At 42.2% G+C, this 27,616-nt stretch overlaps 3 protein-coding genes across 6 annotated transcripts in view; 1 reads left to right on the top strand and 2 right to left on the bottom strand.

Moving 5' to 3' along the window:
• Nucleotides 1–5,313, top strand: part of bin3 (bridging integrator 3) — a 29,767-nt gene extending 24,454 nt beyond the window's left edge. The window contains exons 8-9 of the mRNA XM_020094033.2: nt 853–987; nt 3,695–5,313. Coding sequence (XP_019949592.1) covers nt 853–987; nt 3,695–3,841 — 282 coding nt within the window. The 3' untranslated portion in view covers nt 3,842–5,313. The remainder of the gene's footprint in view (nt 1–852; nt 988–3,694) is intronic.
• Nucleotides 5,314–5,832: 519 nt separating this feature from the next.
• On the bottom strand, nt 5,833–18,165 carry acsl2 (acyl-CoA synthetase long chain family member 2). The gene is made up of 20 exons (XM_020094031.2): nt 18,007–18,165; nt 13,636–13,886; nt 13,415–13,529; nt 12,358–12,422; nt 12,167–12,268; nt 11,483–11,582; nt 10,215–10,393; nt 10,066–10,098; nt 9,820–9,871; nt 9,589–9,662; nt 9,170–9,247; nt 8,952–9,086; nt 8,699–8,833; nt 7,771–7,939; nt 7,606–7,694; nt 7,410–7,526; nt 7,194–7,337; nt 6,995–7,096; nt 6,839–6,910; nt 5,833–6,740 (listed from the first exon to the last, which is right to left on the bottom strand). The coding sequence occupies exons 2-20, from the start codon at nt 13,882–13,884 to the stop codon at nt 6,600–6,602; spliced, it is 2,151 nt and encodes a 716-aa protein (XP_019949590.1). The 5' UTR covers nt 13,885–13,886; nt 18,007–18,165; the 3' UTR covers nt 5,833–6,599.
• Nucleotides 18,166–19,014: 849 nt separating this feature from the next.
• prkg1l (protein kinase cGMP-dependent 1, like) lies at nt 19,015–26,969 on the bottom strand. Of its 4 annotated transcripts, none has more exons than XM_069523981.1 (20): nt 26,845–26,969; nt 25,783–25,975; nt 25,550–25,670; nt 25,197–25,363; nt 24,746–24,859; nt 23,116–23,221; nt 22,665–22,728; nt 22,264–22,341; nt 21,971–22,065; nt 21,730–21,795; nt 21,382–21,459; nt 21,185–21,281; nt 20,954–21,093; nt 20,772–20,861; nt 20,471–20,612; nt 20,195–20,358; nt 19,988–20,110; nt 19,516–19,572; nt 19,340–19,406; nt 19,015–19,249 (listed from the first exon to the last, which is right to left on the bottom strand). In XM_069523981.1, the coding sequence occupies exons 2-20, from the start codon at nt 25,970–25,972 to the stop codon at nt 19,166–19,168; spliced, it is 2,043 nt and encodes a 680-aa protein (XP_069380082.1). In that variant the 5' UTR covers nt 25,973–25,975; nt 26,845–26,969; the 3' UTR covers nt 19,015–19,165. The 4 variants fall into 4 exon arrangements, 2 of the variants coding, with proteins under 2 accessions (XP_069380082.1, XP_069380081.1); XM_069523980.1 differs by having other exon boundaries at nt 19,516–19,578; XR_011240912.1 differs by lacking the exons at nt 19,015–19,249; nt 19,340–19,406 and having other exon boundaries at nt 20,199–20,358.
• Nucleotides 26,970–27,616: the final 647 nt, after the last annotated feature.

The following is a 27,616-nucleotide window of genomic DNA, read 5'->3' on the forward strand; positions in this document are numbered from 1 at the left end:
GTAGTGCCTTTTCAAAAAGGCAGTGCTGCACATCTACAGGCACGTAATTGAGAATTGTAAACACACACACATGCACACATACACACACACACCATGAGGCCACTACAGAAGCGCACACATTCACAGATAACGCTGCAGTGTTGCCTATGCTATTCCCTCTAACACATCCTCACATGGCGAGCCACCCACACACATTGAGAAAAGCACTGTCAGGGGAACAAAGCCTTGAAGAGGCCCCTACATCCCTGCCCTTTGAATCCCTGCGCACTTAAAGAAATGATCCTAACAAAACACTTGTGTGCCATTTCAACTGCTAAGAAAACTAACTAAGGTGAACAGACCAAATCGTTATGCAGCAGATAAACAATATGTTGCAATATGAATATAGCAACTTCCCCTGTCCCTTTAATGAAAAAAATTCACCCTCTCTCACATATTCATTGTGCATTCCATAACTCCATGCCTACAGTAGACTACCCACTAATACATTCACACACAGATCAGTGGTGCTGGAGTCCACTCACAGCCAAGTCTGCCCACATTACCCACTCCTCCTCAGTGTGGTCGTGATCACAGCCATTTTTTTGTGCTGCCTCTCCGTGGGAATTAGGCAAATATTTTTCTGAACAATAAGAAAAAGGACACTTGTGATGGCTTGTGTGCTGAATCTACTAAAAAATGTAACTCTTTTGTTTTTCATCTGTTTAAATCCTTGTACCATCTGGAAGAATCTTTAACGTGTGCTGTAAATTATAACATGAACATGAGTGAAACGAGGGGTAGATGATCTGTGAAATCAGACCCGATGGTGACCACTGTTGTTTTGTTTTCTGCCCCCCCTCCACACCCCAGGCCAGAGAGGAGCTGCGGCCGGTCAGGGAAGACTTCGAGGTCAAAAACAAGCAGCTGCTGGACGAGATGCCCAAGTTCTTCCACAGCCGCATCGACTACTTCCAGCCCAGCTTTGAGGCTCTCATCCGGGCCCAGGTTAGTGACGCCCCCCTCCCTGAAGATACACACACAATGAGACCAGCACACCCCAAAGTATGCTGTTGCAACCTGTGAGCTTTGGTTAAACAGGGTCTGTTGAAAGGGACTTTATAATCCTGGACGTCTGTCTCCCTCCATGCTGCCCTAATGTGATTAACCCCCAATGACGGCCCACACTGCTGTGTTTAGCCCACGAAAGCCTCGTCTGTGTGGCTCCAGCGCAGCCCTGCAAGCCTCCCTCTTAACCTGCAGCTTCTCTTAAAGCAGCTGGACATCTCAAGTTAGCGCCACCATGTCCCCCTCCCCCACCCCAGACCTGCCTGTCATTTCCTCCTTGGGACAGCCACTGGCATACTTCTAATTAGTAAACCAGATTAGACCAGACCTAATGACAATTAAGGAGTTTGATGATGTGCTTTGAACTTAAAATTAGCAAAGTGAGTAATTGACTGTAAACAATATAAAATATTCACACAAATCTAACCTCAAGAGATTTTCTCTTTTGAGGTTATTTACCTTTTACCTGGTTATTTATGGTGCAACAGTGTTTATAGTCACACTAGCTAATCCACTCCATCTACGTTATCTGTATTCATATAGTTGAACAAGATGAGTTAGCATTTCAACATTACATGCTTTTGTGTGGCCGTGGCTCAGGAGATGGAGCGGGTGGCCCACTAATCACAAGGTCACTGGTTTGATCCCTCACTCCTGCAGTCCTCATGTCGAAAGGCAAGATGCTGAACCCCAAACTACCCCAATGATGTAACATGTGTGAGTGTGTGTTTTTTAGAGGCACTCTATGTATGTCTCTATGTATGTATGCACTGTGTGTGTGAATGAGTGAATGTGACCTGTCATGTAAAGTGTTTTGAGTGGTTATTAAGAATAGAAAAGTACCATTTACAATTTTTTTACACACACACACACACGGACACACAAACGGACACACAAACACTCACAGAGCAACACGTGGGTGGTCAGTGGACCAGTGGACCACATCCCCAGCCTTGCTGCAGTTTCATCCTCCACTCCCTTCACTTCCAGCTGCTTGTTGCTGCTCAGCTCCCAGTGGCAGCAGGAAAAAGGCACAAAGGCAGCTTTTGTTGTGAGTTTTCATGTTCACTGCCACAAGTCCTGTCCAGCAACAGTGAGACACTGCCTGACATGTTCACCTGTACAGATGTTGATGAATTGAGACATTGTCTTATTGAAATCTCTGCTGCATGTGCTCATAGCAGAAAACACTTTCAAGATGACTTCCTTTGTCTCTTTATTTTTCTCCTGAAACAGTGATCACAGTGTTTAGGGACTCTCTGGACACAATGAAACTTAAATTATTCATCATATTTGTAGGCTCAGAGGTCAAAGTGTAACCTCTGTATATAAATATTAAGCAGCTGGAACTATGGTGTTTTAAAATGCCTTCATAGAAGTAACGTTAATCAAAGCTGTGCTTCACCCAAAGGCTGTTTTCTGTATTGTAGGTGGTCACAGTTGTGTGAGGCTTTGTTTATTCCGTGTGGTGACTCCTCTTATTGAAATAGTATTGTCTCTGCTACAGAAGTCAACCAGACACTGATCTGGTGTACATTATCGTCACTGGTCACATGCACATTTCCGATGGCTGTTTCAACAAGCCACTTTGGGTCAAAAACATTATATACATATATATATACATATACTGTATATATGTATATATATATATCCGCTTTACCCCCACAAACATCAGTAACCCAATACTTACAGCCCACTCATGTGGTTTAGGTGGCAAATATCTTATAAACATACAGAGGTCTTTCACATTGATCACTTAAAAGGTTGTTTATAAATGTGACCTTTTTCCTCCCGGATGACCGTGTCAAATCTGCTCAGAACAGAGACAAATTATTATTATTATTTGAAGATGGAAGAGTTGTAGTTATTTAAGTCATTGAGAATTTCTCCCACTAGTGTCTTAGTAGGTCTTTCTGTGATTTACAATAAGACACGTGCGATTTTAGAGAGGTCGACCCTTAAGAGCATTGTGTCGTATGCATTGCTACATGAATAAATATTGAGAGGTGTGTGTGTGTGTGTGTGTGTGTGTGTGTGTGTGTGTGTGTGTGTGTGTGTGTGTGTGTGTGTGTGTGTGTGTGTGTGTGTGTGTGTGTGTGTGTGTGTGTGTGTGTGTGTGTGTGTGTGTGTGTGTGTGTGAGAGAGAAGGGGTTGTATTTCCCCGTACATTCATTCTCTGCCTACTCTTCTGGAGTCTTGTAATGTGATTAAAGTCTATTAATCATCAAAGCAACTCTCTAGGGAGCCTGACTCATGAACTAAGGGGAAGAAGCAGGGGTGGGAAGTGTCAAAAAAGCTTTCAGTGAACACTCTTTACCTCTTGTTCTGATCGGGAGAGAAAAGCAGGGTCACTACCCACTGAAGGGCTGGGGTTTTTGTGGCTTTGTCGGAGTTGTTTGATATCTCTGGGCTCCCTCTTCCCCTCTCAAATCATTTCTCATTAGCGAGGTTGAAGAGCTTTGAGATCAGCAGCCTTCAGACTTGTGCAAGTAAAACCCAGGATAGATTGTGCAAGTGGAACAGAGTTTGGACATGATTTTTGGAAGTTTTTCCTCAGAGCCATTTAGGAGAGGTCTGTGGATTGACCCTGTCCAGTGTTTATCAAAGGACTATCACATCATTTTCCTTTTTCTGTCCTGCCCCTCAGGTGGTCTATTTCACCGAAATGTACAAGATCTTCAGCGAGTTAACAGACAAGATCGACCAGGCAGGGTTGACTGATGAGCAGAGGGAGAGGGAGACCGAGGCCAAGCTCAGCGAGTTGCGTGCTCTGTCCATTGTCGCCGACGACTGAGGGAGGAAAGCCGAAAAACCGGGATAGGCTGCTTTCATGCCTCTCTGAATGGATTGCACTCTTTTCAGGCTCCTCCGCGCAGCGCAAACGGACAGCAGTGGCCTTCACCTGATTATCAGTTTGTCGTCCCCCCCCATCCCACCCATTCCTCTTGCACTGCACTCCCCGTGTTTCATTCACTCTACAAAGACCCTGCAACTCAGAGCAGCTGAAATGCCACATTAACTAAGCCATCAGCCAAGTGCAGCGTTATAAGCCAATGCTATTTTTTTTTTTAAGTTAAGGAATCAAACAGCTCTCGTCTGAACTAATTAACAGGGTGACATTTCTTGGTTTTTTGAATATCTATAAGCATTTGTTTCTGAAGAAGGAAATACGAAAGGACATGGTTTATTAGTCACACTGCTACGTTAACAGGTCATTGAAACATAGTTTAATATATTTCCCAAACTTTAAAGTTACAAACTCTACAGACTGAATGTAAAGGTACTGTATGTTATCGGCAAAAAAAAAAAGTATATATATCTGTATTTTGGCCTTTACTGGTGATCTGTAAGTGTAGCTCTGTGCCATAATGTGCGAGGGCTTTCAATGAAGATTTAACAGGATGATGATGATGATGGTAACGTCACCTGTGCATAACGTGCCTACATTGTCCTGACTGTGGATGTAACATGAAAAGTAATTTGTGTAAAGTCAGAATGTGCCTGTGCAGCAGTGTTGAAAGATCGACCACTTGGCTGGTCGGCTGCTGAGAGTAAGTACAATCACTGTCCATAACAAAGGCTGGTGCTCCCTCTAGCGGAAAATACTGATCATGACACACATTTTCCAATATTCGAACCATCCATCCTTTGTTCTATTGTTAGTGTTTCAGCTCATCTGTTAATGAAGAAGCTCCTGTAATGAAGATGGTCCTCTCTCTGCCCTGTGCACCAGATATGGAAGCCAACTGTTTTTGGCTTTTCTTTGTATCGGACCAAAATATGTTGTCATTGACATTTGATTCTCCTTCATCAGGTACAGCCTCAGTATGATGACCATGCTCTGGTTAATGGAGCAGCATCGTAATGCACACACGCTGATCGCTCCCATATTACGTTAGTGGATTTTTTTTAGGTGTCATAGCAAGAAGTGTATTTATAAATTGATAGTCCTGTTTGGTTTTGAAATAATGAAATAAAAATGATTTTTCATGTTGCATTCTGCAACGTAAATCTGTTAGTTACATGTTTTAAAAAATGTATTAATGAAGGTGTTTTTTTCTAAATAATGAGTTAAAGTTGTAGAAGAGGTAGATTTTTTTTTTTTGATTTTTGTAATATTTTTTTTAACATAACTAAGTGAACACTATCGCTAGTGTTGGTTTTATTTAGGTTTTAAATATAGTAATGCTACAAACAATGTTTTTCTGATGCCATCTCAATGTATAATCAGTCATGAAATAAATGAACTGTGAGAATAAGAACCAATCATCTTTGTTAACCTATTGTTATTATTATCACCAAGGAGATTATGTTCTGGTCTGACTGTTAAAAGAATTACTCAGAAACTACTGAATAGATTTCCATGAAACTTGGTGGGAAGAATCCAGTAAATGTTGTTGCGGATCTGCATCAGGGGGCAGATCCAGGATTTTCTTACCACTCTAACATTGAGGGGTTGGGCGTTTTTCAACATTTCCCTTGATGTCTCAGAATAATTCATGGATCTTTATGAGAGAAATCCGTCATGTTAAGTGAACTGATATTTGAGTGTGAGTAATTTGGTGCAGATCCAAATAAAAATCTGCCTCTAGTGAATTTAATAGATGAGGGGAATGTTGGGTCTTGACAGAGGTATGTGCTCTATTGAGTGCCTCTCTAGTCACTATTGTATTGCTGCCTTGATGAACTGGAGTTTGGATAACCACTCCATATTTAGGAGGGTTAGTGCAGGAGTTGTGAGAGTCAAACAAACATGCTGTAGTTAAATGATGCAAAGGAAAGTCATCAGTTTCTAAACTTTATTTCTGTTCAGTTTCACTTTACTGGAATTAGTCAGTAGTGTCCTGTTGACATTGTCAACATAAGAAATATTTACAGTACAGTCATTTTTTTTATACAAGTCATTGCTGCTTGAAACCCTCATTAGTTGAAATGATTTATCTTCAGGTGAAGGATTACATGCTACCACTGGTTTATAAATATCTCCAATTAGAAACATGCACGACCATCAAGCTAAAATCAAGACTGTTTGTTGAAAAGCTGATATGATGGTGAACCATCGACCTTAAAATACAGACCTACAATTAATGTGAGTTCTAACAGCCTCAGTGTCCCTTAAAAAATCCATTGTTTGGGGAAAGAACACGGCAGCAAAATCACATTGTCTCTGCAGTTTGCTTTATCTAATAACTTTTGTGATTCCTCGCTTTACAACTACACAATAATTTACGCAAAGGTAAAATCTCCCTTTGAAACACAAAGCTGAATTACTGATAAAGACAACAAGTGAGACTGGACTGAAAAATAAAATAATCTTATTTTTCATGTAAAGAGTTAATACATTACACATGTGCAGGATGTGGACACAGGTGGTGGATACAAAACTTAATAAAATAAAATGCAAAACACCATATTTTTTAAAATTTAGATGAGGCCCTGCTGGACATTTAAGATTTCCATTTTATTCTCAGCCACGTGTCCCCCCCCCTCCTTCTATTGGACACCAGTTACTCCTGGCTCGTGTGTGAGAATTACTGAGTAGTGTCCTTTAATTAAATGGTCGTCTTGCTGTACATGCTGGATATCTGTTCCTCAAAGAATCTGCGGATGTCGGCACGTCTACTTTTCAGGGTGGGTGTGAGGAGGCCGTTGGCGACGCTGAACGTCTCCGGATGCAAGTGAAGGTCTTTCACCTGAAAGGAGGAAAAGACATGAAAGCAAAACCACAGTAACAGTCAGTATTTGTTGGTTTGTAGCTTGAACATTTTAACTGTCGGGAGTGATCGCTCACTTGTTCAAAGGACTTCAGCCCTGCTCCCTTTCCCACGGCTTTCATGTCCTCTAATACTGCATTCTTCACGTCCTGTTGGAAGGCTCACTTTTAAAAATCCATGCTCTGGTGTAAAGTACTGATATTAAAGATATGAAATATTGAGATCTGACTTACAGGATTCTGGCACAGCTCCTCGTAGGACCCCACAAATCCCCGCTCTTTAGCCCAGTCAACAAACACCTCCACGTCAGGCACAACTATGCCTATGAGATAAGACTGGGATGCAAGAGAGAATCAAATATTTAACTCTTTCTTGAGGCATGTTTTGTAAATAGATCAACTGAATAGGATTTGCATTGTATTAGGGTTGTACCTGTAAACTATCTCCGTGCACAAACACCTGGAGCACAGGAACAGAGCGCATGTAGACGTTTTCTATCTTTTCCGGAGCAATGTATTCTCCCTGGGACAACTTGAAGATGTGCTTCTTTCTGTCGATGATGCGTAGCGTCCCGTTCTGGCAGGAGAGAAATAATGTGAATGCACATTTGCTCTCTTGTGATTATAAATGTCGCCTGTCTAAACTTACTGGAAGCCACTGGCCCACATCCCCACTGTGCAGCCAGCCGTCGCTGTCCAAGGCCTCAGCCGTCCTCTCTGGATCCCTCAGGTAGCCTCTGAACACACTGGGACCACGGATGCAGATCTAACACAGGATTTGGCCGTGAGAAGAGTCAGCAGGCAGCAAAATGTCCGGCAATTAGCGGAATGAGGATTGGACTCACCTCTCCTTCTCCGTTCTTAGCGTAGTAGTTCATGTCGGGGATGTCCACCACCTTCACCGTGGCGCAGGGTAAAGGAGCTCCAACGTGACCTGAGACACACAAACAGCTGCTGAGGAGAGGCAGCACAGGAGCAACAAGGGAAATAAATATCAGTCGGTTTCTCACCTGCGGTCCAGTCTCCCGGCATGGAGAAGGTGCAGCCTGCGGTGCACTCTGTCTGACCATAGCCCTCAAATATCAGGCAGCCCATAGTGGCTCTGAGGAAGGACAGGACTGTGGGGGAGATGGGTGCTGAAGCAGTCAGGGCAAACCTCAGTTTTCCTCCTAAATTGGCCTGAAACAGAGGTGGTGCACGTAGGGTTTGTTTAGATCACCATTCTAACAATGTTCACCGTCGGTCATATTTCCCAAATGCATCGACCACAACAAGCCAGAAACTTTCAGTCCCTGTTTGTCTGTGTGCAGGCTTCTCCAGTGCACCCCCACAGGGCCAATATGCTCTGGGTGATTTTGGCACTGATTGCTGGAATTGTTGTGTTTCTCTTGTAAAGTTTGGATAGAAATTTGTTGATTCTTCCAGGGCGGCTGGTGCCACTGTGTTAACTTCTACAAAACATAAATAGTGACAAATATTAGTAAAAGTCTCAAATGAACAAAAGAGGCTGTATATAGAGATGGACCACGTGTCTCCACTTCCTCACACTGTCCAGAAATTATGCCTAAATATCCATGATACAAACGCTGCCAGAGTGTGCACAGTAGTGATCAGGGGATCGAGTCGCGGTAGGGAGGTCCCACCAATACACATCCTCGACCAATCGTGAGTCAGACTCAGTCAATCATAACATTTCACCCCATTTTTACAGCGTCAAATAACAAATTAAAACCAATCTTACAAGACAAACACTGAAAAATACACCAGAGTTATAAGAAATACCTAAAATGAAACAAACCAACTGTGAGAAAAATGTGACGTATATTTTGACTTTTCAGTTTGGTCTATGTCCAAACCAATAACATAAAGGCACTGTAACACAATGAAAGATAGATATACAGCAAAGGAACTGTTAAAAATAACTTTTTAGCCACTGACCTGGATCCTGTTGAACACCAGTTTGTCCCACAGACTGTTGTTACGTACAACCCCGCTGCTCAGTTCCGCCTGCTTCCTCCTCACAGCGTAGTGAAGCAGAGCCCGTCGGAGCGGAGAGGTCACTGAGCCCAGGATCTTTACACACATCAGTCAAAATGGAAATGAACCGTAAATGAGCTTTAAAATATAACCTACAAGGAATTATGCCCTCTAAGTGGCGTGTAAATGACAAGAACTGAAAATGTTAGCTGACCTTGTCATAGATGCGGTTGAGTAATCGAGGCACAACAGGAAAGAAGGTGGGTTTAAGAGTTTTAATGTCGTCCATGAGGAGAGAAATGTCCCCTTGGTAGAATCCGACTCTGGCCCCGTGGCAGAACATAGAGACCTGGAACACAAATAGACCTTTTTTGTTTTTTTAACACAAAAACACACATTAGAAAACAAACTTCTGAGAGGAGGATCAACTACCTGAATCATCCTCTCAAACATGTGGGCAAGTGGCAGGTACGAGATCGACACATCCTCCTGCTGGATCACAAACGAACCCTGAGAGAAAACGAGACATAAAATGAGCAAAGCACCAGGGAGAGATAAAGATCAGGCGGCGGCGGCGGCGGCGGCGGCGGCATACGGTGAAGCCTCGCAGGCAATCAAACATGCTGTATGGCTTTTTCAATAGCAGTTAGATAGCAGAATCTTTATACTGGGGCAATTAGTTAAAGTACCTCGCAGCGACAGGGGCAATCAAACACCCAATTAATCATACCATTAGACACAGCAGGGAGAGAGAGGGACAGCTCTGAGATACAGAGACACAAGCAGATGGGAAGTGGTGGAAGCTGTGAGGCTGTTCTCAATTAGACAAGGAGGTGGAAGAGTAGACAGACCTCCAGGATCTTAATGACAGAGGAAGTGTTGGAGGCGATGTTGCCGTGGGTGATCATGGCTCCCTTGGGCTTCCCTGGATAAATAAACAAGACATTATTGCAGTGCTCGGCACAGCAAAGGAAACTACAGCGGTGCCATAAAGAGCGGTTGTTAGTGGGCACTGAAGGACACTTCTCTAATGATGTGAGTGAAGGATAATTAGGGGAGAGACTCGTGAGATCAGACGGTACCTGTGGTTCCACTGGTGAAGCAAACCACGGCCAGATCCTGGGGCTGGGGCGGCTACAGCAGGCAGCAATAAAATATGACAATATGACATCGGGCTTCCTCCACTCTTAATTTAAGCAATGTTTACAAGTGAGTGTTAATTATATCTTATGGGACAGAAGCAACAATAAAACTGTCAACGTGGCATTTAGAGGGGGATCAGGTATTTACTGGAACCAGCTTGATGGGGTGATGTACGAAGAACTCACCACAGGATCTTTGAGGTTCTGCCTTCCCAGGTCCTAGGATGTGGACAAAGTGGAGTTGATCATATCAATTTAAATCAGCAGCATTGATTAAAGGGGAGACACTTCAATGAGTCTGCATTACAGGGACTCAGTACTTCCACCCTGCTCACCATGAGCTGCTCCAGTTTCAAAACCTCCACCTCGCAGGCCTTCGCCCGCTCTACGAAGGCCTCGCTGAAACTGTGAAAGAGAACCAGGCAGGAGAGCTTCGGAGTCACGCCTTGCTCCTTGTTCTCTAACAGAGCGGCTGCCTTCTCCTCGCGGTCACAGATCACCAGGGAGATCTCCGCTGAGGACGCACCACGACAGAGATGAGATAGACTTCACACATGTGATGCAGGAAAAATCAAGTCTCATAGCAGCAGAAACAGAAACTGATGCATATAGGACATGAGAAAGTATTAATAATAATCCAGTACTATCTACTATACAAATGAATAAAAAACTAAATCAAAACATAATTTAATATTATATCAAATGATTATGGAAAGTAAGTACATGTGCTCAAGAATTAAACTAATCATATTTCATAGTGATACTACCCCACTCACATTCTTCTGTGCTATAGTTTTGTGCAGCTTTGCAAATTCAGATTTTTACAGACATTTACGTATTTTATCTAGTTATAAAAAACTGTCTATTATACTAGCAGTGCTACCGAAGAGAGATTTCCACTTTAGGCATTGAGACCAACACAAATTACAGAGCTTAGTGTGTTTTGCCAATAATAAAATCATATCATTATCAGAACCTTATGACAAACTAATGTGAGGCTTAATAACTTGCACCTAATTGATGACAAGAAAGAAAGAAAACACAAATACAGACAACTGTGTCAAATGTAAACCTAAATACATATATTCTCTGCATTTTTACTAAATTAAGGTTTTCATACAAACTTACATTAGGAAGCACAAACGCTGGCTCATATCAGCTGATTATTTGCAAGAAAACCAATAAATCGGTCAAAGTCTGCAGTGAAAGCAGGTACTTTTTACTTGTAATGAAGTACAAAGTATAATTATATATAAATATAAGTATAATACTTGGCTAAATAAGAATAATTGGCTTGAACTATAAAATATTTCTTGATGTATATATATATACTTTTCTCCTATATTTGCATTATACATTTTCTGTACATTAATTACATATATGCACAGAGTTTTTGTCTCCGTCAGTATACAAAACAAATAACTGAAAGAAATTGTGTATTGACCTCCACAATGACCTTACAATCTTCAATCAAATCTTTCTTATTAGAGGAGGCAGACACACCATTAATAACAGATTTGTGAAGTGGTCCCTTAAATAATGATGAAATCTCATTATTATCATTGTATATTTATGTTAATTGCTACATGGAGGGTTTTCTCACCCAGGTTGAGGATGTGGACCATGGCCTCCAGCCCCAGTGTGTCATACAGAGGCACCACCGCCATGGAGTAAGTGTAGCAGGCCAGCTCTGTGATGATCCACTGTGACCAGCAGGGGGAGACAGAGCAGCACTGTTAGACTCATTTCACCCACTGATGTATATTTGTTGAGTCAGATATCTAAACATCAGAGTCTTTTCTCCATTAGAGTCTATATAACATGTATTTTATCTTGATACAATCAACAAATCCATGTTCATAATAAACAACACCACCCACAGTGCAGATCAATGTGATGGAGCAGAAACTCGTGAAGAGACAGAAGTGGCCCTGCCTCACGGACATATTAAAAATTAATTTGAGAGCAGACATGTTCCAATATTAGCTGCCCTGGAGACCCACATTCCCCAGCAGCTCTCTGAGCTCAATATGAATGAAGGCAAACACACTTTCAGGACACACGCAGTCAAACACAGTCAGATTTTAAATGTCGTAACTCAACAGGAAAAGTTGTGATCCTGGGGCTCCGAGAGCTGAATCATCATTCACAGATCTCTACAGAGATGTGTGTGTCTGAGTAAATATTAGGTTTTCCCTCAATGAAAGATCATTTTAAACCATAGGGCTGTTTGGAGATTTAAGGAACAATGCTACATAATGTAAAGCTCACAGGACTGACTTCGTACCTCTGGCCTGTTTTGTGCAAATAACCCGACAAACTGCTGCGGGTTCGGCTGACAGCCTTTAGCCAACAGTCCAGAGCCCAGCACCTGCGCCCGCTCAGCCACCTGAAGGATCAGAGACAAACAGAGAAGAGTAACAGATCACACTGAACCCTCTAATGACCGGACGATCAAAATACTGAAACACGTCAGACCTCAGTGTAGGAGATCCACTGGTAGGGCTGACCCGGTTTCCTGGAGCCAAGGCACGCACCATTTCCTGAAGGACCCAAGAGAAAATACAAAAACCAGTTCAAACTAAGGCCCTGTTCAGTCCTGACATTAACATCTGTCCTGACAGATCCGACCATGGTCAGTCTATGGTTCATACCTGCACTTAACACAGATGTTAAAGGGATAGTTCACTAAAAAAAATGAAATTTCACTCATTATCTACTCACCACTATACCGATGGAGGGGTGGGTGGCATGTCTGAGTCCACAATACTGCTGCTGCGTTGTTATCCAAGTCTTCCTAAGTCCTGACATTCAAATTCGACTTGAAACAGCATCATTTACACCTAAATGTCTGCTGTTATCCTGCGATAGTTGCAGTAACTGCAGCATGGCGGTGTGTGGACTCGAACAGAAGGATAACTGCAGACATTAAGTCTAGAACCATGGTGTGAATGACACCGCTTCAAGTCGAATTTGCAGTATGGAGGCATTTTATGTATTTTTTCTCTTTTTATTTTACGTTTGAAGAAGTGGTTGCCATTAACTTCAATTGTATTGGATTTGCTTGCATCACTGTTTACCCCTGAAACTCCAAAAAGTCAAACACTCCACCCACCCCTCCATCAGCATAGTGATGGTAGATAATGAGTACATTTTCATTTTGGGGTGAACTATCTCTTTAATACCAGGTCTGAAGATTAATAGCATCGTGGACTTTTTTAACTCAGGACATGTCCAATGGAAATATATTGTGATGAATAATTGTAGCTCTTAAACAACAAAGTAATAGATACAAAATTATAAATGTCATGTTAATCAATAGTTAACTAGTTGTTAATTAAATAATTCTAAAACATATTTTATCAGACTTTATGTGCAGTTCAGGAACCATGACATAAATGTGACTTTTGAACATATAACCAGTGTAAATTTGAAGATAAATAAGTAAATTCTTACTAATTGTCAGCTTTGATATGAAACTAATGACATTTTGGATAAAGTTGAATTGTGTTGCGACAGTGTCCAACGTAGTCACCTGAGATCTTCAGGCCTCTCTGGAACATGTCGTAATACGTCCTGGTGTCATCGTAGTAAAACTCCAGCAGTGAGTCATCTTTAAGAAGAGCTGATCGCCTGCAGCTGGGATCTCCCTGCAACCAACACCCTTCTCATCAGACACAGTGAAACAACACAATATTGAAGAAGGACATTAACAAAAGACTGACACTGATGAATCAAGTGAGACGATCCACTCACGTTCACAGCTACGGACTGGGCTTGTAGATCGCAGGGGGGACGCATGGGTCGAGGACGGGTCACCAGCCAGTACGCAGTGAGGGAGGCCAGCGCTCCTAAGCCCAGCAGAGAGGAGGGGGACAGAGACAGCGAGGACAGAGAAAAGGAGGACAGAGGCAGAGATGGCAGAAGTCTCCAGAAGTCGTCCGATTCAGAGCCTTTGAGTCCTGAGCTGGAGCGAAGTGACCCTAACCACTCTTGAAAATGCATAGCTGAGAGAAGAGGACAGAGGGAAATAAAAACTGAATCAGTCTACAAGTCACTTTTTAAAATGTGATTTTCTTACTGAAGCATTTTCATAATGTTTCCAGTGTTACACCTGTTATTCACTAGAATTCATTAGATTAGTGTCTCTCCATTGGTTTTATCATCCTTTATTTATTCCTCAGATGCATTTCAGTAGCACTGATGCTTCTTCTATCTATCGCATCCATCCATCTAAAATACATTATCGCGGGGGAGGGGGCTAGAGTCAGTCAACCTTGGGAAGAAGGCGGAATACACCCTGAAGGTCGCCACTGTATGGCAGGGCTGACATACAGAGTCCATACAGAGAAAACCCAGGAAAACACAGGAGCACCACCGTGACACCCTCTGTCTCATCTGCTGATCTTCTATCTTTTTACAATTCATTCATTAATTGTTTAGTCCAAAACGTTTTTTTTTTTAAAAGCCCAAGTTTACTTTTTCAAACAGTCCAAACAAAGATTTTAATTCATAATAATAATCACATCTAAAAAATGAGGACATGTTTTCATAAATTCAAAAGCTGAACCCGCTGAATGTTTGTTTTCTAATCGACAAAATAAAAAATTAAAAAATGTATAAACTTAAACATCTTCCCTCTGAATCAGCAGAGGAAAACCAGTTTTACCTTTAAGCACCCCTCAAGCCTCAACCAATGTAAACTAGTTGCAGACAATCTACCTTAAAACACAGAATGCAACAAAACCAAAAATAAAAAGTGTGGTTAAAAACATCCGTGTGGACTAAAAGTGTAAAAATACCAGTGTCTGGTTAGAAGACTGGATCACACTGGGTCACTGGCTTGGCACCATGCACACAAAGAGAGAGAGAGAGAGGGAGAGAGAGAGGGAGAGAAAAGGCCTGAGCTGTATACAGGACAGGAGGGGGGAGGGTCGGGGGAGACACCAGGAAGTAATAATGATTGGCTTATAAGAAACAGGCACCGAGGTTACTCTGAGGCATGTTGTGCCACTCTCTTCCATCCAACGGAGAGCGAGAGATACTGAGGTCGGTACAGTGGAGAGTCGAGGGGTTGGTGATGAGATAGGGTGAGGGGGACGACCACGGGGACGGGGGGCGGATAAGACCTCCCCCATGACTCCCTGCCACAGTCTTTATTGTTCATATCAAAAACTGAATGACAGAGGGACACACAGGGAGGGGAGACGACTTATGGCCTCAAAACAAACTTCCACTGTGTTTAAAGAGTAAAACACTTCAACCTAAAACTGCTCGTTTCACCCCTCCCCCCCCCCCCCCGGCAAACCACTTCATCTTCCGCCGGCCAAAGAATTCACGTCATTGAATAAATCTCTCCTTTCCCACATCCCCTCCCCTCCCCATCACCCCTCAACCTCTCACCCACTTTCTCCCCCCGGTTCCCAAATAAAAGAGGGGATAAAGAGCGGTATTGCACCCCCCCTCCCTCCGCCCTCTAACCAGGCCGATGCTGAGCTGCTTGCCTTCCCTGCCTGAGCAGAGTGATGCCGCACGGCCCCTGAAGACACAAACTTCAGAGGGTTTCATAGCATCCATATTTGTGAGTTAAAGCTGCTCAGTCATCACTTTACACCTGCCGGAGTAACAAAGCAGCTTCTCATCCCCTCCAGCTGAATAAAAGGAAAGCAAAGGGGCTTTATGAAATGTGACATCCAAAACAAAACAAAGTGACAGTCGGCTGTGAGGAGAGCTTCCTGTAGTCTCTCTCCACCGCTCCCTCCTCTCTCAATCCCATTCATAAAGGCTATTGTCAAGGCCCAGACAGGGACCATTGTGCTCCCAACCTTTACTCCCTGGAAGACATGAGACAAAAGACAATGACACTCACACACATGTGAAAATATACTGAAGGGACAGACACTTTCTCAGCCTGAGCTGATCCCTGCTGCGGGAGGGACGGACCTGAATGTCCTGGCGTTTAGCACCTGGATTTCTACTGATGGAGTTTATTGCATTGCAGGACCCGTGACAGAGACGTGTTAGTGAGGGATCACGCAGCATCAAGTGTAGGAGATTACATTTGTGTTTGATTAAAACATGGAGATGAAAGGGACATCTTGCCATGCAGTGCAGAAAATGCAGCAGAATGCAGGTTCACATGGAGACAGCAAGCATGTAACAGATCGCCTGAGGCCGCCTGCAAGTCTGTGCACATTTACTGCTGCTGACAGGCCACGACATAGCTGAGACTATATTCAGAGCTACAGTGTAGTATGTCACATAAAAAACAAAAAAACAAGAGAGCAACACACAGGGACATGGAATGTGCAAAAACAGAAACCAAAAACTGGTTCTGAGGAAGATCTGGCATGCATCAAACTGCCAAACTGTATTTCAGATGTAAGAGTCACACAAGGTGAAAGTGTTTAATTTTGAAGGTATTAATAGGTAATAATAGAACAACCACATCTACCAGGGCTTAAATAAAAAATGTATAAAAGTAGCTTCATCATAAACTACTTTATGTTTTTGTTGAAGTAAAATGTCAGAACATATTTTGACATTGTCTTCTTTTCTTAAAAAATAAAAAGAGGAGGTGAAGAGATGGGATCTGAAAAGAGGAAAGTAAACCCAGTTTCAATTATTTTTAACGATTTTCAGTCAAACAAAGAAGAGAGCGGTCAACGCTCCTTTTAACAAATATGTGCAGAATGTTTTTTTCCTCTTCTCACAGCCACACAGAAAAGGGCTGATGTACTGGAAGAGAGCCCCTGCTGGTTTTGCCATCTACCTGTTAAAAACCTAGAATATAGATTCAGCAACAGAATGAGAGGAGACTCTTTACAGTAGCCTGTAGGACTAGAGGAGAATGCTGGGGAATGTTTTCCCCTCTGACCCAGAAAACTACAGGTGGTAACATGAAGTAAGGGGGGTGGGAGGCAGCTTTTTGTACCCACACCAGCATCAGCAGCAGCAATGAACCCTGCACACTTTCCATGTGCCCAGAGTGGTGAATGGTCCGATCGAGGGGAGATGAGGAGAGAGGGGACACGTGACCCTGGCAGGGCAGAGGGGGGAAACCAGAAAAAGGAGAAAAGAATGAAACTCAGGGGTGTTTTCCGGCTGTGTTTCCCAAATGAAGCGTGAAGAACACGTACACACACTCGGCCACAATGATCTTTTTCTTGTCCAGGAGGAAGGAGGTGAAGAATGAATGTGGAGACCGAGCATCCTGCACGTAGAGAACACCTTCGCTCTCCATGATGACTCATGTCTCATGATGGACTCGTCATGAGTCAGGATTCTTCAATGGTTCAAACGTGACTATGCAAAGGTAATCTTCCTCCAGTGTTGGGCTCTCTTGGCACCACACCTCATGGCTGCCCTTTTGAATCAGTGAGTGTTTTTGTGCACCAGTGCAGATCACCCAGCCTCGCACAGGCCTCAGCTGCCACACTGAGCCGTGGAGCTGTCAGACACTCACACAGGAACTGGAGATACCAGAGAAGTTGGCATACGGCCATGTGGGCAATTTCAGACGTGTTGAATTTTATTGCCCCAAAATGAAACATCAAGACGTGTAGAAAATTCACAAGCACACAAAAGAAGAACACAAAGCAGGAGAAGGACGAGAGTAAATGTGCAGGATTGTGATTTTAACAAAACTATGTCAGAAAACCTTAAGTTCAGGGCTGAAGCACTTTCCAACCACAATTATCCTCAGCTTGGATCAGGGACAACATACCACAGCTCTGTGCTTCACTTGACAGTTACTGTCATGCCAGGTTTTTTAAGTACACTGCAAAAAGCATCTGTAGAAGTCAAGATGTCTGCAACATAATGTATCTACAAACTCTGCAGGAGAAAAACCACATGAGTTGAAGCTTCAGATGAGCAAATGCAAACTGCAAAACATAATCTGATATAAAAACTATTTTATATAATCACTGCCTGTGTCTCATCACTGGGTCTGTCAGAGTGAAGGTATATAAGTACAAACAGCAGATAGTTAACAGACTCAGTCACCCTCACTGTTCTTTCAGCGCTGCAGTCCAGAGCTTTTCTCTCCTCAGGATCACAGAGTCTTCAGAGTTGAGAGGAAAAGAGAGAAAACAAACCAATACAGAAAGATTGATAGAAACTCACCTTAGAAAAACACAGACCTCCAACTTTATCTTAGATTGCGATCCCAAATTACAACTTCAGCTGCAGCTCCATCGAGATCCGTGCACGGGTCAAACTAGAGATGGTTTACATCCATATCCTGTCAGTATTTTCAAAATAAGACCACCACATAGGGCAGCAGTGTGCCTCCCCGAGATTCATAATTGTAGACGAATTCAAATAAATGCAGTTATAAAAAATTATACAGAGAAATATACAAATAAATAATGGAATAAAGTAGAAATGTGCAATACACATTTAAATAAACAAATGCATGATAGATTATACAAAATATATAAATAAAAATCTAAATAAATGAATACATTTCTAAATATATGATTAAATGAATACATACATAGATATATGTAGAAATATGTATAGATATATAAATACATAAATAAATTTAGAAATGTAGAAATATATAAATATTGTATTGTATGATTTTATTGTATTAAATCACTTTTGCATAAATTTAACTAAGATCAAGATTCAGGGTCTTTATTGTCGTCATACTCCGGTACAATGAAATCTTTAGAGGCTTATACTGTATCTAAAAATATTTCTTTGTTGTTTTTATTCCATTGTTACTTTACATGACATGCCATTCTTCTCAAAATCTTTCTTCAACTATTTTATTTGGAGGCAAACCCGATGAGTTCCGGTATTTATTGTACTTGTTTCTGTAGCTTGATGGTTTTCCTGCAGGACGACGCCGACTCAGACGTCACTTGTTAATTGTATGCAAGCATTTGGGTGAAAGCTCAAACCCTGACAGAGTAATTGTACAATAACAATAGAGTGAAAAGTGACCATGAGGCTGCAGCTCTGAAAGAGAAACAAAAACTGTCTCGTGTAAATTATCAGTTTATTGAGTTACATTCAACAGCGGTGACATCACTGAACTCCTGTTTTTATAAATCTATAGAGGTTCTACATCAAAAGCAACAGTCTCAGCTGCACACAGCAAACAGCAGGGTCACGTATCAAACAGCAACACAAACTGATTCTGTGGAAAATACTTGTCTGAAATTAAAATGAAGTCTTGATGGAAACAAATGAATTATTCATGAGGACTAAACCTGTGAGTGATGAAGAATCGTGTGGAGTTTTTTCACCCTGATAGTTCTTCGCTCACACAGCGTCAGAAATCCTCCCAGTTTGTGTGCAGCTCTGCAGAGTCCACGGTGTAATCACCACAGACACTGCTGTCGGAGGGATGCTTCACCTGAAGGACGAGACAAAAATCAACAAAACAATCTGGGCCTCTGCTCACTGGTTTATCACAAAACAACAAGACAAACACAAAGTGTCTTACTTTGGGAATAAGTGGGGCATTTAATGTTTTTTTACAAAGTCCTTCCCAGTCGAATCCTTCAAACCATCTGAATGAAACAAGAACAACAGAGCATCACAGCCTGTCGGAGCGTGTTGTTTCCAAGCTAAGGCCTCAGAGCAGTGTTTTTCTCCAGTGTAATAAATGTGTTGCCTCACTTGTGCTTGTGGATGTCCTTGGCCCCATTTCTGAGACTGCCCAGTCTCTGCGAGGGTCTGCTCCTTGGTGACGGAGGGCAGAAAAGGAAAACACAGATAAATAAACTATGAAATAATAATCAGATTCTGTCTTTTCAAAAGATGGTGTCACTTCAAAGGTCGGCTCCAATACACCTGCACCATCTCTTAATGTGCTGCTGCTGTCTGTCTGTGTGTGTGTTTGGGCTGGAGGAGAGGCGATGTGTGAATATATAGACGTAGATGTAGATATAGATATAAATATAGATATCCTATAGATAGATATACACATAGATATAGATATAAAAACAGATATGGTATAAAATGGCTGGTATAAAAAGGCTATATATAGATAAAAAGATATAGATATGATAGATAGGTAGGTAAGTAGGTACTAGGTGAGTCCTTTATTAACATTCACATAATTATTTATGTGAGTTGTTTGATTTGTCACCTGCACAGTTTCCTTATGAGACTGGAGGCACTTGTGCTGATGTTCTTGGGGAAGTCGATCTGATCGATGCCACCAATGGTTGCAGTGAGAATATTCATTGTGTCAGAGCCATTGAACGGGAGCCTGGAGAGAAAAAAACAAAACAACCTGTCACCATCACTTTAATCTGCAATGCAACAGATGAGCTGAAAAACTTGAAACACTCACCTACCACTCAGCAGCTCAAACACAAAGACGCCCAGCGACCAGAAGTCTGCAGACAGACTGTGGCCTCTGATCAGGATGATTTCAGGTGCCATGTAGCCCAGTGAGCCACAGAACGTCCAGGTTCTCTTACCCACCTCCACCTGCTTCACACATCTGGTGCCAATCTGCAAAACGCACACATCAGTACAGATTCAGTTCAACTGAAAATTAAATAATCAATTATTTAAAACAGAGTAATCACAATTATGAATTTTAGCTTGTAACGAGCTGTAGCACCAGTTTGGCATAACCGTGCTGGTCCAGAACAACATTTTCAGGCTTGACGTCTCTGTAGATGACACCTCGAGAGTGGAGAAAGGTCAAGGCCTCCACAACACAAGCTGTGTAGAACCTGGTGCTGCACTCGTCCAAACATCCTCTGAAACAGTATGCAGGAGAGCTGATTTAAACAAATATGTGATGGAAAACATCAGACCCTGGTTATTGGAATAAAATGAAAGCTATGATTATAAATATTTTATCAGTGTGATGACAAAACGTCTTGAATTTTAATTTCTTGCAATCCAAAAATACTTACTTATCTGTGAGCAGACTGAATAAATCCCCACCAAGACAAGCCTCTGTCAACATGTACAGACACTCAGGCTCTCTGAAGGTTTTATGTAGCCTGCAATCAACAGGTTAACAATATTTTTAATCATCAACATATTAAAATATTATTTAAATAAACATGTTTATTAGATAAGTATTGCCAGACACCTGACAATGAATGGACAGTGAGTGTCCATGAGGATGCGCCCCTCTCTCAGGATGTGCTCTCGTTGACCACTGTTGAGAATCAGCTTCTTCTTCAGGACCCTCATGGCATAAAGACAATTGATGTCGCTCTTTAGTTTTACCTGACGGAGGTGAAAGTCAGTAGAGGACATTACAGAAACATGGACCCTCCTGTGGAATCACAGTGTAGCACGGGTTAATATCAACTCTCACCAGATCTACGTGACCAAACTCCTCAGCTGCTAGAGTGCAAAGGATGTGGAAATCACTTAAGGTGGAGGATGAGAGGAGCCCGTCATCCTCATCTGACCTGCCCACAAGGGAAACTGGGGTGAGATGATATCTTGTTTTTTCTATAGGTGCCGATAAAATGTATTTCTTGTACCAATCAGTATCGTAATTCTCCTCACTCGACTTTGGAGTCACGGCTCTGCTGCATCTCGTCGCTGCAGCCAAACACCAACCCGTCGATGACGTCTTTAAAACTCCTGCAACACAGAAACATTTGTGTCATATACTGTTATTCACAAGGGTAGGGGCATGAACCAAGGAAGAACCCATTCAATTTGGTGCAGATCCAGGAATTTGTGTTTCTTAACATAGAGAGATAGATGGTCTTTTCCATATTTTTATTGATTTCTGAGAGAATAATTTATGGATATGATGAAAACTGAACCGATATTCATGAGCGCGTGTAATTTGGTGCAGATCCAATGATGAAATGTGGTTTCGTGAGGAGAAGGTATTCGACCACTTACTGTCTGTCTATTACCAAGCAGGTAACTTGACCAGCAGCAACCACACTCACAGTGTGAGCTTCTTCTCTAAAGAAATAAAAACATAACATCATCAATGCAAAGGACAAACTTACAAAGAGAATTTATTTATTAATATCATACCAAGGTCACTTTTCAGCCTCATTTTCATAAAAGCTGCTGAAAACTAGACATAATTTCCTTTACAGCATCTTGTTAAGGTCTATTATTTCCTTCCTCTTACCCCCACAGAGCTTTTTCTCCAAACCACTGTCTCTCAGAGAGCTTAGAAAGGACTGTGTGCTCCTCGTGCCCTGGCTTCTTTTCAGTCACTGTCACCTACCAAATCAAAAGGAGAAGTCATGGGAAAGGACGCCTGATGGTGAAGAGCAATGCAGAAAAGCGGCAAAGTCAATTATTGCCATCATAAAGCAATTTCTGAAGCTGTGCTGACATTTTCACCTCCGCAAGACAAATGTATAATTTCTGAAAAGCCTTATTTCATGTGCACGGCGAGCAAAAAGCATAAAGCTTTACCTGGCCTTTGCTAATGAGATAAAAGGTGTCTCCTGTGGCCCCTTGTTGAGTGATGTAGTCTCCTTCTGTGTAGTGCGTCTGTGGAGGACAAATGACAGCGAGTAGAGAGCCATTTAGAAAGAGCATGAAAAGACAAAACAACCACATCTCTCACACACACACACAGATGAGGGCTGCTAACAATGAAGGATTCATTCTGGAGCTATCACTGCACCTGTTTGTTAACTGATGCAACGCAAGGGAAGCCGAGAATAGAAAATGCAGAGGGACGGCCTGTAAGCAATCATGTTTACACGCGCTCCCTCCGTCTGCACACATAATCTGTCGGCTGGTGTCTGTTTGAAGGGCGAGCGACGCTCACACAATACCGATGCTTCAGATTTTAGGAACTTAATCTGTACCTCCTCCATGAGATCACACATTTTCATGATGACATCCTCTGGCAACGACTGGAGGAAGGGAACGCTGCAGACACACGGAGACACGCTCAGATATCATCCACGGTGACAGCTCTGCCAACGGTTTGATTTTCCACATTTTCTAGGTGCTCAATCATATCAGAAACATATCATTGGAGAGTTGACATGAAATATTAAATGTGCCCTACTACATAGTTCTATATGTAATGTTCATTTACTTGTTTATACAATTCCATTTATAGTTTGACTGAAGAGAGAAGCCTCCTAAAATGTCATGGTACCTTAGTATAATGAATCTTGAATATTAAGGACAGTGTAAAAGGCCTTAAATCGGTATGGTGACCTCCAAACAATGTGACCTCCTGGTGATGTTGTGTTGAAGACATTAGAATAGAAAGCAGCTCTCGGGGCCTGTCCCATGTCCTATCTTCACCTGCTAAGCAGCTCCATAGTGCGGGACAGGCTGTTGAGACCACTCTGCATGAGGACGGTCTGGTAGCTCTTGCAGTCCAGCACCCAGAGCCTGCTGTCCGTCTGTGCTGCAGATCACAAGACACAGACAGAGACAGTGGGTAAAGGTTGTGTCAGTGACACCAGAGCTCAGGTGGAGGCGTAATTGAGGAGCAGGTATTGAAACAGCTGAAGGTGACACACATAGTCTGTGATGGATGTGGGTGTACCCTGCAGGATCATGAGGTACGGTCTGGAGAACAGATGGTATGCATTACAAAAAAGATAGAATAAAAGTGTGAGCTTATTGTCCTTACAAAAGGTTTTTAATATAAATCGTATCTGGTTTCCTCAGCCTTAATCAACCTCTCTCTACATAATAGAGCTTGAGAGAGTTGTAAATGAATTATGAACCATATTGATTGGTTCACTAAAGCTTCCTGCAAATCAAAAGAGATGTCCCCTAGACGGTCTAATTGGATCCAGGGTCTGATGATAAGGTACAGCCTTCATATCTCAGTTCGCCCATTTGGATTTACCCCATCAGGTTTCACTTCGGCACCATATGAGGCACATTTCAAGACCACTGCTCTTTTCATTTGCCTCTGAATCTTTTGAAGAGTAAAATTCTTAAATGTCTCAAATAAGGATTTTCTGACATTTTCTTCAGAACGTCCACAACCTGATCATGACGCCACGTTTTCATCTGCACCTTCATCTCAGTCACAATGAAAGAGACCAAACGTCTTATTGATGGTCTCACATGGCAACAATGGAGGGAGGAAAAAGTAATTTCAGGTCAGACGGGAGATAAACACAGTGGGGCCCTGAGCAGAGGCAAAGGGTAAGGCTGACAGAAATGGACATGGAGCGAAGGACAACGGAGTGCAGACATGAGCTGAGCATTGTTACAAGAGAGCAAACATGCAGTGGGAATTAAAACGGCCTCCTGGTTGCAAGATAAAGAAAGCAGTACGAAGGGAATGTGATGCTTAGGGACCAAACAAGGCACAAAAAAAGATTTTTTTCAATTTTAATTGATTCTGGCTGTTTCCACAGTCTCTTCTTGTGAAACCAGGTCAGATGCAAGTGGCGATGGCTGAGAAAAGTTTTCCCACAGGAGTCTGTGATCAGACACTGACAGGAGATGGTAGAGCACTTTCTATTTTCTGTGGGGACTATCACTATATCTTACACCGTGTATGTGTGACAAGTTATGAGAAGCGAGAACTGAATGCAAACTATCTCTGAAAACGTTATTTGCAAATGTGGGAGTGAAGATTCAGTCAATGCATGTTGGATTGCAGGGAGGGCATGTGGTATTCATACACCAGCGTTAACGCAGGAAAGCAGAAAATGTTCTGAATTCCCCACATCTCCGAGAAAAAACGTTTGAAGCTGTGCTGTTGTCAAAGGTCTGGTTTTAAATTCAACAGACGTCTTCAGTCCAAGCCGACTGCCAGAAATCCGCCTGCTTCTGATCGTCTCTCAAACAAGAATTATTCATGTGCCAAACAATTCAAGATTAATCCCAGTGAAACGTATGTTAGAGTGACAGTGACATCATGCAAAAGTATAAAAATCAGGGAGCCAAAACAAAACTGCTTTGGTACCTAAGACAGAGTAGGTGTGTGTGCAGTTGTAGAGGAGAGCCAGCTCTCCAAACACATCCTCTGGCTCCATTGTTTGCAGCCTCTCTCCGTCTTTTGTCACCTCCATCCTCCCTTCTGTCAATAAACACACAGTCAGTGAGCAAACAGTGGGTACACAACACGTACGACTGTTACACGCTTTGGTTTTTGTGTCAGAGAATGAAGAGGGACTGTCGAGAGCTGTCCGAGCTGCTCAGCACAAACAACTGATTATGAAATCATCCCTTGACATTTCGACACAAACATAAATTAATTGTGAGGCAGGCATGTAAAGGTAAACAAAAGATATGAAGAAATCTAATGTTTCATCTGAGCACCTGTCATCTCACTGAAGTGTTAATGATGTAGACAGAAGTGTGAAGTATCCTGCAGTTTGATTAATGGTAGCTGGTGCAAGAAAGAAATGATTCACCTTCTAAAATGAAAGCCTGGGCCCCGGTGGTTCCCTCCTGAATGACATAGCAGCCTTGATTGATGGTGGTGGGATACATGCAGGCGATGACGGCTTCTGTTTCTCCTTCGTCAAGGTTCTTCAACAAGTTGTTTTTCAAAAATGCTGCCTGTATCAGCCTGTGGGCCCTATGGAGAAAAAAGTCACATTTAAGTTAAATTCAGTGTCAGAGTGTCACAGTGTTTGGAAATGTTTAGAAATGTTGTATTTGTTCTGAGTCTGACAGAAGCGGTTGGATATAGCCTTGAATATTTGTGAGGCAGATCTTTTCAGTGTGAGCAGGTGGGGGCTGAGGGAACGCTGTGTGCTCTTACGCCTGACTTTTGTCACAGCAGCTTCTCTGTGAAACCATGGCCAGATTCACCGAATCCGGACTGAAGGGCTCAGAAATGACTGTCTTTCTTTTGGCTCCGTCCTCGAATTGAGCTGAGCAAGCTAGTGAGACAAATAAAGGACACACATGGGTAAAAAGCTTTACCTCAGGTTTTGGGGGCTTGTGCTGCCTCTTTGTTTGAGTCAAAATGTGACATTTAAAAGCAGCATGTACCTGCACTGGCTGCAGAGGGTCCTGGGAGGGAGACGGGGGCTCTGTGGCGATCCAGCTCGTCCTGGAGTCGGCGAATAAGTTCATCCTTGGTGTCCAGCTCCAGCTCTAACTCGTCTATCAGCGTGTCCCTCTGGCGAAGCTCCTCGATCTTTAGCTGCAGGGCAAATTGGAGGTCCCGCAGTGTCCCCATTTCCTGCAAATACCAGATGTCTAAACATAGAAAAATGTATCGCTTTCTACATGAACACATGCACACACATCAATGCCACATATAATAATGCAGAAATCCCACCCTCTCTATGTATGTACACTATCATAAGTGGCATCGATTCCTCCTGCTGCAGTAATTTCAGATGATCCAAAGCTTCTCAAATGAATGTGCTTCTTTTCCTGTGGTTACTGATATTCATATTAATAATAATTGATATTTGATTTATTATAATTATAAATGATATATCAGGGGAATCAGTATTGACTAAAGGCTCTATTTAGAATAATGTATTAGCATAGACAGGAGAGTATGCTGCATGCTTATCTAAGTAGATAGATAACGATCTAGATATTTAAAGATATAGATATATCTATGAATAGATTAATATAGATAGATAGACAGATAGATAGATAGATAGATAGATAGATAGATAGATAGATAGATAGATAGATAGATAGATAGATTGAGTTTTTTCCAGATTTGTCTATTGTCTACTTTCTCTCCCACATCTGACATGAAAATGAAGTTCAAGGACACTTGTCATATCGGAAATTAAGGGACAAAAAAACTAGAAGTTCTATGGCAGATTAATACAATAAAAACACTCAGTGATTTTTTTAAAAAGGTCAATATAAACTCTGAATTGAATGCCACACACTATAAGTCCCAACGGAAATAGAATATTGATTTTGTTTTTCACTTTTGGGTCAGAGGCGCGCCCGCAGCCACACGTCTTTATAATCCATGAGAGAAACTGGTCAAATCTGACTGAACAAATCAGTCGTGTTAAACCATCTGTGTTTACAAGCAGTCCTGCAGAATATTACACCACACACACACATATCACTCACCACGTGCAGTTTGCTGTGGAAGTCTTTGTGCACACTTGTCCTCAGCAGGTCGAGCTGCTGTGTCCAGTCGACAGGTGCAGGTCTCTTCAGTGAGGGATGCTCTGAATCTCTCGCTCCGGGGCTGACAGGACCAGGGCTGAGCGCAAACAGCAGCCAACCACGTGATCAGCACTGTGGAGGACGAGTAATGAGAAATGCACGGACTGGTCTGATCCCAACTGGGTCAGATTGTCTTCAGAGAGCTGCAGAGCCCTGGGGAACTCAGGTGGGTCTGAGCTACAATCGTTTCACTTCTGAATGTCTTCAACACGTGGAAGAGATGAAAGTACGCGCGGATCGAGCAGCAGTACTGTGGCTATAGTGACTTTTTATTGTTTTTATTCACACTGTCACAATGATGTGTTGCCTAGGTAATATAAACGCACGCAACAGCAAAATATTGCAAACTGTGTTTGATAGCGTTTTAATTGTGGTTAAAGTCACAGTGGCTGATTATATAATAATTACTTAAAGTAAAAATGTTAATTATACAGGCACAGCATAACGCACGACAAGGACACGTTATATGTGCATGGACAACGTAAATTATAAGACATAAGAAAAAAAAGAATGCTAAATCAAAATTATAAAATAGAATGTCATTATTTTAAGATACTAAGTCATTATTTTTGAGATGGTGCGTATAGTCGTTTTTGTATATTAAGTCATTATCATGAGATACTAAGTCATTACTCTTAGATTATTATTATGTATGTGTATGTCATTATCTTGA

Source organism: Paralichthys olivaceus, chromosome 4 (genome assembly GCF_024713975.1).
Source record: "Paralichthys olivaceus isolate ysfri-2021 chromosome 4, ASM2471397v2, whole genome shotgun sequence".
NCBI classification, from domain to species: domain Eukaryota; kingdom Metazoa; phylum Chordata; class Actinopteri; order Pleuronectiformes; family Paralichthyidae; genus Paralichthys; species Paralichthys olivaceus.

What these genes read in the sequence shown, in the direction of transcription:
- prkg1l (XM_069523980.1), bottom strand. Translation starts at nt 25,972, where the DNA reads ATGGGGACACTGCGGGACCTCCAATTTGCCCTGCAGCTAAAGATCGAG. An exon ending in AGTTTGGTCACGTAGATCTG is followed by an intron (nt 21,094 to 21,184) that starts GTGAGAGTTGAT and finishes CACCTCCGTCAG; the next exon opens with GTAAAACTAAAGAGCGACAT. An exon ending in ATGCCCCACTTATTCCCAAA is followed by an intron (nt 19,250 to 19,339) that starts GTAAGACACTTT and finishes CTCGTCCTTCAG; the next exon opens with GTGAAGCATCCCTCCGACAG.
- acsl2 (XM_020094031.2), bottom strand. Translation starts at nt 13,884, where the DNA reads ATGCATTTTCAAGAGTGGTTAGGGTCACTTCGCTCCAGCTCAGGACTC. An exon ending in GGTCCACATCCTCAACCTGG is followed by an intron (nt 10,394 to 11,482) that starts GTGAGAAAACCC and finishes GTGCGTCCTCAG; the next exon opens with CGGAGATCTCCCTGGTGATC. An exon ending in TGCACGGAGATAGTTTACAG is followed by an intron (nt 7,097 to 7,193) that starts GTACAACCCTAA and finishes CTTGCATCCCAG; the next exon opens with TCTTATCTCATAGGCATAGT.